The sequence below is a fragment of the Hypomesus transpacificus genome, chromosome 3 (assembly GCF_021917145.1).
Source record: "Hypomesus transpacificus isolate Combined female chromosome 3, fHypTra1, whole genome shotgun sequence".
NCBI lineage: Eukaryota > Metazoa > Chordata > Actinopteri > Osmeriformes > Osmeridae > Hypomesus > Hypomesus transpacificus.
This window is the reverse complement of record NC_061062.1, coordinates 813,025-821,685: the sequence shown is the minus strand read 5'-3', so window position 1 is coordinate 821,685 and position 8,661 is coordinate 813,025. Positions and strand designations below refer to the sequence as shown.

At 43.7% G+C, this 8,661-nt stretch overlaps 3 protein-coding genes across 5 annotated transcripts in view; 1 reads left to right on the top strand and 2 right to left on the bottom strand.

Moving 5' to 3' along the window:
• The window catches only part of xgb (x globin), a 7,058-nt gene extending 4,662 nt beyond the window's left edge, over positions 1–2,396 (top strand). The window contains exons 4-5 of the mRNA XM_047045623.1: positions 177–257; positions 652–2,396. Coding sequence (XP_046901579.1) covers positions 177–257; positions 652–774 — 204 coding nt within the window. The 3' untranslated portion in view covers positions 775–2,396. The remainder of the gene's footprint in view (positions 1–176; positions 258–651) is intronic.
• An 810-nt stretch (positions 2,397–3,206) lies between these two features.
• srp14 (signal recognition particle 14) lies at positions 3,207–4,939 on the bottom strand. Its single transcript, XM_047045636.1, has 5 exons — positions 4,823–4,939; positions 4,253–4,325; positions 4,014–4,126; positions 3,865–3,897; positions 3,207–3,782 (listed from the first exon to the last, which is right to left on the bottom strand). Exons 1-5 carry the CDS (start codon positions 4,844–4,846, stop codon positions 3,693–3,695), a joined length of 333 nt encoding a protein of 110 aa, XP_046901592.1. The 5' UTR covers positions 4,847–4,939; the 3' UTR covers positions 3,207–3,692.
• A 77-nt stretch (positions 4,940–5,016) lies between these two features.
• LOC124463715 (5'-3' exonuclease PLD4) lies at positions 5,017–8,635 on the bottom strand. 3 transcript variants are annotated; one of them, XM_047015511.1, is made up of 11 exons: positions 8,536–8,635; positions 8,289–8,362; positions 8,018–8,178; positions 7,687–7,870; positions 7,464–7,584; positions 7,242–7,369; positions 6,852–7,052; positions 6,466–6,605; positions 6,108–6,273; positions 5,725–5,821; positions 5,017–5,450 (listed from the first exon to the last, which is right to left on the bottom strand). In XM_047015511.1, the coding sequence occupies exons 2-11, from the start codon at positions 8,346–8,348 to the stop codon at positions 5,242–5,244; spliced, it is 1,467 nt and encodes a 488-aa protein (XP_046871467.1). In that variant the 5' UTR covers positions 8,349–8,362; positions 8,536–8,635; the 3' UTR covers positions 5,017–5,241. The 3 variants fall into 3 exon arrangements, with proteins under 3 accessions (XP_046871467.1, XP_046871468.1, XP_046871475.1); XM_047015512.1 differs by having other exon boundaries at positions 7,687–7,852; XM_047015519.1 differs by lacking the exon at positions 8,289–8,362 and having other exon boundaries at positions 8,536–8,634.
• Between the last annotated feature and the right edge of the window lie 26 nt (positions 8,636–8,661).

The following is an 8,661-nucleotide window of genomic DNA, read 5'->3' as shown; positions in this document are numbered from 1 at the left end:
TACTCTGGTGAGAGGAGTGGAGGATTTGACAGTTATATTGGTTAGTCTATTGGTTTACCCCTAAAGAGCCACAAAGCCTCTGAACACTGTCACAAACAATATTCTTTTGTCTGTTAATTGAACCACAGTATGTGTTTAATCCTGGACCCTTTGCACTATGATGTCTTACCTTCCAGTATGTAGGGACAGAATTCATCGGTGCAGTCCAGCCCATCCTCAAAGACATATGGACACCAGAGTTGGAGGAAGCATGGAAGGTAGAATTCATTATTTTTACCTGAAGCCCCCTAACATGCCTGCTTCAGGATAATCACATCATTCACCAGCAGTGACTGAAAAAATCCATGAATTTTTTCCATGTGTTAATGCATTAATGCAAGACCAGGAGAGCAGAGGCTGATTGGAATTTACACCTCAATGAACCAGGGAAGAGCATATTGCAGAAAGTAGAGCAAGGCTCTGTCACATCACCCTCCCTCAGGTGTACATGTTCACAAAGCTGAGCCAGTATTTACATCAGAAAACCTGAGACGTTTATCACCCAGCGGAAATAGTTGAACACACTGCTCTCTAGTGGACTGACATAGAACTACAACTATGACTTGTCTTCATACACACACCCTGACCCTTAGCTGTGTTTGTGATCTCCAGACTCTGTTCCTGTACCTGACCAGGCTGATGAGGCAGGGCTACCTGCAGGAAGAGAGGCTCACACATCACCCCCCTGCAGCCTCCCCCAAAGACAGGCCAGAGAGGAACAAGCCTGTCCTATAAAAGCACCGACTGCTCCAGACGCCAGGCCTGCAGACATAGGCAGCACAGGCCTGCAGACACAGGCAGCACAGGCCTGCAGACACAGGCAGCACAGGCCTGCAGACAAAGGCAGCACAGGCCTGGGCTGTGTACATACTGTATTTACTGATTTACTTCATTTTCTACGTTTCTCATGTCATCAATCTGTCAGCGAATAACCGGAGGAGACCCATGTGTTTAGAATTATTCAAAGATCCTTTAATTCAGTTAACAGAGTAAGATTGAGTCATTCTAACCAAGCACGTTCTAAAACGACATATTTTGATACGTTGTGATGAGAGTAACACAGAACGTCAGATGGATGTAGAATCTGTGGCCATTCCTGTATCCCCCGGAAACTCACATGGCCAGCTTTAGAACACCTTACAAGGAAAATCAGAACGGACAAAACCTAGCATAAACACGTCTGTCTCTGTCTACAGAAGTCAAATATGCCTTTCAGTCAATAAACTACATTTATTACCAGGCTTCTTCACCCTGTGTGACACAAGATGCACTAAATAACATTTCCACCGTATCTGTGTTCAAACTGCTGCTTAGCCTGTGGCTGTGCAGTCATTGGTCTATATTTGAACTCTTAAACCATGTGAGCAGGGTTCAAATTACGGGGGGGCTTGTCCCCTCTAACTAAGACTTGGACTCTCCCATAAGAGGTAAAAACAACAGGTTGGGGGGGGTCGATACATTTATATATCGTTCTTACCTGTAATCGTAAATATAAATTTACACCCTTGAGAAGAAGTTGACCTCCCCGATTATCTTCCTGAGATTAACAAGCGTTTGGCGGAGGAGAGATACTATATTTCTGAAACTATGTGAAGTCTCACATCTCACATGACCACAATGTAACTTTTAAATTAAAATAAACAATTTTTAAAATGAGCAAAAAAAAGTTACAAATAATAAAAACGTTTTAAAAATTGAGCAGTTGTCCATTCTCAAGTCTGTTTCTTTAATGCTTAGCTGTGTTTGCTTTAAACATTTGGCTCATATGTCTCGTACACTTAAAATGTGTTTTCATAATCTTTGCCTTTTTATTGGACAGTGAGAGAAGGGAAGCATGACAGGAAGAGAGGATATTGCAGAGTCTCTCAGCCGGATTCCAACCGTCCACCGGGTGCAAGGTGCACTGCACGTAGATTCCAACTAGATGAGCTCAATGCTGTGATTCAGTTTGTATTCAAATCTGGCTGAAGGATCTTCTTAGCTCAATTTTTGCTCTTGGTCAGTCAGGGAGTGGGCTGCGGTTACAGGGGTCTGGGCCCACGGATGTTTGGCACTAGGCTCTGTGCTGGATTTGAACACAGGTTGTTGTGGTTTAGGCCCTTGTTCTCAGCCCACTACACCACGAGGTCCCATTACGTAGGCCAAAAGGAGAAGTGTGTTTTTTAGTCTGTGGAAACTACTTTCTCTCTTTCGGTCTCTCCCTCCCCACCCTTGCATCGGGCCCACATGCAGTCTAGGATGGTGGCCTATTACCATGGGAACCCCACCCACCCTCCTGGCCCCCAGAGCGTCCTCAGCCCCCCATGCCCCAGAGCTCCCTGTCTCCTCCACCACACACTTCTACCTGCACACCCCCAAGGTAGGCTGCCGGGAGCAGGTTCAAACCAGCTTTACATTTGGCTGTCTGTACTGTGTCAGTGTGTCTGTACTATGTCAGTGTGTGTGTGTCTGCAGTGTGTGTGAGTGTGTTTGTGTGTCAGTAGTGCACACAGACTACCTCCGCTGCTCCTCCGCCACCAGAGAAGACTCTGCAGCCTCTCTCCTCCTCAGACCGGCTACACGTTTCCCTCTCCTCTCTCCATCCCTCCCGCCCTCGCACTCATGCAGAATGTAAACAGATGGATGCAGTGGACAGATATTTGGTTCTAACAGCAGTCCTTCCTTGTTCCTCCCCTGCCACCACCTCCCTCCTTCAGCCTATATCACAGGCAGAGGGCTACCCCTGTGTAACTTGTTTCAGCTTGCCATTTAAGAATTGCATATGAGAGATAAAAAGACAGAATAAGAGAGTGAGTGATAAAAGAACAAATCGAAACTGGAATTGATATTTTGTCTGCACCTTCATGTGAAAAATTCTTCCAATTTGAGACAGTATTAACGTTACTGTTTAATTTCTGCCCCTGCTGCATCTAAGACTTCAGAGCAGGTTTCCAACCAGGGTTCGAATTAAAAACCCTGTCATCAAACATACAAAACAGATACTGATTAGATCCATCCAAAGATGTAAAAATGAAGAGAATTAAGAACAAAGGTGAAGTTACAAAAGAACAAGATCTGCCTTTACATTATTAAATAAATTCCTTATGGAGACTTTCTTGAATGTCATTGAATCATTCATCGTCATGCTGCCTTCACCTCCAAGATGTGAGACTGTAATAGTTGCTATGTTATCAGAACCTATTCATAACCACTTTTTATCAGGGCCGACCAAAAAAAAAAAAAAAGGAATACTTTAGCTGAGATTATAGCTATTAAAATTCAAATATCTAAAACAAAGAAAAAAAGGACAATTATATTAAAACAAAAAAGGCAATTAGTGTCTGTACAGCATCCTTGTGACACTCCACAGACATGCAGCCTGCTGTAACTCGCTTCCAAACCAGGGGCCGTCTGCAGCCTGCAGAGCCGCTCAAGCATGAGCCTCCCAGTTAACCCTCCTCTCAGCTTCACCTCCACTGACGGCACAGAACAGCCAGGTGAAGACAGGACCGTGCAGACCGGCATGATGTCAAAACAGTCACCAGGTGGAGAATGGTGGGCCTCAACCACTAGCTTAGACAAGGGAGGGGTGTGTTAGGGTGGTGGTTGGAACCCCCCTGTAGGTGGTACAGGCTGGTCTGGGCCCAGTAGTGTGGTGTGTAAGAGTCTGTTGCTCATTGGGTGGCTTTGGTTTTCTTGGTTTTGCTTTTCTTGTCCTTCTTCTTCAGTCCGTCCATGTGTGCTCTCAGCAGGTTTGAATACGCCTGCACACAGAAGGAGGGAGGGTCCATGTCAGAGCCACGGCCAGGGTTCACATAAACAGCACTGCTTGTTTGTGGTACTTACCATCTGGAACTTGATAACTTCTTTAGTGCTAACCTGGAGACATTAAAAAGGTTTTGTTAACACACATGAAGAGCACAGGGCTTAGTAATTGACCACACCATGAGAGATGACCACAAAAGTCCCACATCCAATCACATGGGCAGACTGACCACTGTGCTTATTTTCTTCTTTCCATCTGACGCTCTGATAAGACACTTGTTGTCTGCAGGCTCAAAACTCTCCACGTGACCTTTCCTGGGAACTGGTTTGGTTCTGCCGTCGTCTGCAGGGTACAGGGGGGAGAAGGGGGGAGAAGGGGGGGGAAGTGGTTGGTATTCTAACAAGTATTTCCTAAGAACTCAGGTTCTTGTTATATCTAATAATCTCATTTCAAAACACACGAACTTACATTTCTTTAACGTGATGACAACACTGCCAGAAGTCCTGCATTTCTGGAACAGTCTAGTTAGCTCTGTCAAGAACTGGGGGGGACAAGTGATAAAATCAGTGTTTTAATTATTACAGTCTTTCAGTCAGGCATCACCTGATAAGTGACCTGATAGGTAGCTCTAGAAGGTGTACTGTAGTTTATTTCACACCACATGCAACACCCGGACGTTGGCATCCTACGTTTCTGATCATCTTGACATCTCTAGCTATTCATGTTAGCTAGCCTGGATAACTAGGTCCCAAGATCATGTCAGGTTTACTCTACCATCAAAGGGTCAAGAAATTCTCAAACCCTTGTTGCCACATTAAATCGGACTGAACTCTACTCGTATTTTCTTTTCGTTATTTTTACACTGAAATTATCTACTGTACACGATACCTAGCTAGCTAATGAGCTAACATAAGCTCGCACTCTTGTTCACGAGCTAGAGGAAGTGATTTCTAAATATTTGTACACGGCTACACTAGACAACTAACGATGACAATACGACATATAGGAATTATAGAAATACGATCTTTTATATCTTACCGAATCGTTTTCCAGTAGCACCATGATCAGCAGTTAAATGTACACGTAGCTTTGAAGCTAAGCTACCTCCTCATAAGCACACGTACTGCAACACAAAGCTCCGCCCACCGACCTTTGAACTCGGCGCGCGCGCAGAAAGAACTAAATCACTGCCTTCTACTGCATATGAGAAGAATGACACGATGCGGTTTTCTTATTTATTTATTTACAAAAATCTAAAGACGTAAAGTACAATGTTGCATCTAATTATTTGAAGGTACACATGATACGTTTAAGATACATACTGAGTTCAATGATCTGATATAGCTAGATAATATCTGTAGACTACTTACACATTGTGCTAAACAACACAGTGAATCAATTTAATCTAGCACCCTATTAGCTCGCTCACAATAAGACTATAATAGCATCTATAGCCTTTATCCCTTTGAGAGATTACAGTCAGGGTTGGATCCCAGTGCGTTGAGTTTCACAGCAAACTGGGAATGCCAGTCTCGGTCAAACACTGCCCTGAGCTGCCCCCGCAGCCCCTGGTCCCTCCCAGCCCGGTGTGGAGCGCTCTGGGTCGACACCACCAGTCCCACCCCAGCCGTGTTGTCGAAGTAGTCTTCTGACCAGTTAGACGTACCTGACGAAAGGACGGTATCGGGGAGGGATTGTTTAGATATAATGTAGTGTAGTTTTACAATCGATACACCATATTAATTATTTTATTGTAGCCTATACAGTACAGTTTAGAACAGTATAGTAAAATATAATAGAGTTTAGTAATGTAGAGTATAAAATAAAAGTATAATAAAAATAATAAAATAGAATATGATGGTAAAATCTATCATCTGAACTTAACTGATACATTATATTAGAACATAATATACTAAATGTATATATTAATTGATTCTTACCAATGTATGCAACTTTATCAGTCACCATGTATTTATTGTGGTTGACTCTAGCATGCGGAATATCTGTCTGGTTAGCCACTGGCACAATGTACAGTTTCTGAAAGACATCAAAGTATTATACGACAGTGATAAATAACACTCACTGAATATAAGTCATGTTAATAGGATCAAGCCAATATCTGTCTGTGGTTATTCCAAATAGGAAAAACTTACATTTAAATTCAAACTTAAAAAACTTGAAGAAAAAATAAATGTTTAAGACTTTAAAAAAGACAACGAAAAAATGTATTAATCTGTGAATATATCAATACATGATATATGATCGAATAATAATAATGATTGTGTCTTAAATATGCTTAACATTGCTGCTTGGTGCTTCTTACCACTTGTATGCTGATGTTGTGTCTGGGGGCGTCCAGAGAGGAGAGGGACTTGAGGAAGGGCAGCATAGCTGGGTCAGAGTCCCGCCCACAGCTGATCAGCATGCGGACCTTCACGTGGCGCTCAAACGCAGACTCCCTCAGGGCGTCATCGATGAGCGGCCAGTACCTGCAGAGTTCAAACAGGTGAACAGACAGAGGTCATGTATATCTTGTGTTTACACACACCTCACAGAGGGCTTCACACAGACCCATAGAACTGCACCTAAACCATCCAAAACCCTCATGGATTGTACAATATCTTGTATTTTAAACACAAGAGGTTGGATTGTTTTTAATCCTGTCTGCAGACTAGGTTTACCTTGACTGGTGTGAGAATCGAGTTGTGGGGAAATACTCCATGACTGAAACATCTATGTACCGCTCCGCCTCATCCATCACTGACAGTATTGCGTCCAGGTCCTGTGTCCGGGAGCTGGGGCAGAAGGCCGGGGGGGAGCCCTGGGATGGACACACAGACGGGACAAAGACAGCTGAGCGAATCGTCCTTTGTTATGAAGGATGAGGGTACAGTTACACTGGACTTTCATTATCTGAAGGATGACAGGACTTTTAGTATCAAAATACATGTGTGTGTTTCTCTGTTTAGGTGTGGTCATGATCTCTCTGTGGTCACGTTCTAGTGAGATGGTGGACATGGAGAGTACAACACAAGTCACTGGTGACCTCTAGAAAGACGGGACTTACTGCGATGTAAATTCTGTGAGACATGTTCTCAGTTTTGACCAGCAGGGGGCGGTCTTGGTTGATGTTGGTGTGGTACTTGGCCGGCCATGGGAATGGGATGGAGCTTTTGGAGTGACCCATCACCCAGTAGGAAGAGAAGATCTTGTGGAGGTCCTCTGCTAACTTGGAGCAGTTATGGATAATCACTCCCAGCTCCTTCACCTGAGGACAAATCAGTTTGTTTATGTGTGTTACCTGGTCCTCAAATCAAGTCAGGGGAGGCCATTGGTATAGGGCACTGGTTAGAGCAATTGACTTGAGATCAAGAGGTTGCAGGATCAATTCCCAACTTGTTCTTTGGATAAAAGGGTCTGCTGAGTGAACGCACCACACCTGTGTTCAGTGTTTTACCTGACTGAGAGATCTCCAGTCCATGTTGGCACTGCCAATGTAGATGTGTCTCTTGTCCACGATCCAGAACTTGGTGTGGAGGACGCCTCCAGTCAATCGTCCAAAGTTCACCCTCCTCACCTGGACCCCTGCACGCCACGACGGGATGAACCGATCAATATAAAGACGCTACGCCCATAAAAAAAGAACCTGCAGCAATCACTGAATGTTCTTTTTTAATACCTTTATTTCTCAGAAAATTAAGGTCTGTCGAGTTAGTTGACACAGTGGGAATGCTCGTCACAACTCGAACAGACACATTTCTCGATGGTAAATCTCCAAACTGCTCCAATATAGCCCTGCCCTGTCGCCAAGCACAAACATCACCATGTAGTACTGAACAGTTGAAAGATCCTGTGGATGCTTAGTAAGGTATTGTCAGATGTCCTTTCAAGACTCAACTCACAGACAGGTCTGTAGACGTGTTGACGCTGATGTCTTCCCCAGTGAGAGACCAATAGAAGGACGCCACATCAACCTGTTTGGTTGCCATGGAGAGCAGATTCTTCCAGCCCTTCTCCAGGGGAGTTCCAAAGGTTGCATTGGCTCCATACTGCATGTACAAGGGCAGGCTTTCCACCAGGGTGATCCTGCAGCACATACAGCCTTGTTTAGACAGGACAGGATGTGGAAGGAGAGTGGTGATCAATTACGTTAACATTTTCTCTAGAGCAGTTCCTGGGGGTGACACAATCAGAATGTAACACAGACTACTGCTGCTGTTCTCTCTGACTAACCGGCTTTCCTGGTCAGGAACATCATTCTCATCCTGAGACGTCACAGCAGGTTGGACATGTTCCTCTACTGATGGTCTTTCCAGTACAGCAATGGCAAGAATGACTCCCATCACCGTCAAACAAACCACTGCCAAGGCCAGCACAGCAATCCTGTCAAGGTTCTGAGAACAGACACATTAGTTGCATAAAACGGTTTCAAAACTGAGATAGATTTTTTTCGTGTAGCCTAACTGTAGAATAAAATTGTAGAATTTTTTTAAATTATTGCTACCCCTTTGTTTGGCACGTAGCTATCATGCAAATTCTTGTATGGAGACATTTCGCATGGCATCCCTGATATCCCAGCTGCATTGTGAGAAATAATAGATTACTGTAACCAACAGTTACATTTCAGGGTTCTTCATTATACAAATATTAGTCTAACAGTAACGTTTTGATCAGTAATGCAATTAAAACGTGATCCATCAAACAGCTACGCAAGCATGCACTTTACATGAAATGTAAATAAAGCAACTTACACAATGTAATATCGACTTCACCTTCTACGGTACGACTAGCGTGAATCAGTCTTACATCTACAATGGACTTAGGTTTCGTCTTTCAGAGTTCCATGGAAACTGATTTGAAAGTAAAAACTTATTTGT

Excerpts from the sequence above, each read along its gene's own strand:
- srp14 (XM_047045636.1), bottom strand. The coding sequence starts at position 4,846 with ATGGTGCTACTGGAAAACGATTCG. Across the intron at positions 3,898-4,013 it reads AGAAGAAAATAAGCACAGTG|GTTAGCACTAAAGAAGTTAT; the intron begins GTCAGTCTGCCC and ends TAATGTCTCCAG. Across the intron at positions 3,783-3,864 it reads AAGTTATCAAGTTCCAGATG|GCGTATTCAAACCTGCTGAG; the intron begins GTAAGTACCACA and ends TTCTGTGTGCAG.
- LOC124463715 (XM_047015511.1), bottom strand. The coding sequence starts at position 8,348 with ATGCCATGCGAAATGTCTCCATACAAGAATTTGCATGATAGCTACGTG. Across the intron at positions 7,871-8,017 it reads GTTCCTGACCAGGAAAGCCG|GATCACCCTGGTGGAAAGCC; the intron begins GTTAGTCAGAGA and ends TATGTGCTGCAG. Across the intron at positions 6,606-6,851 it reads CTCACAGAATTTACATCGCA|GGCTCCCCCCCGGCCTTCTG; the intron begins GTAAGTCCCGTC and ends TGTCCATCCCAG.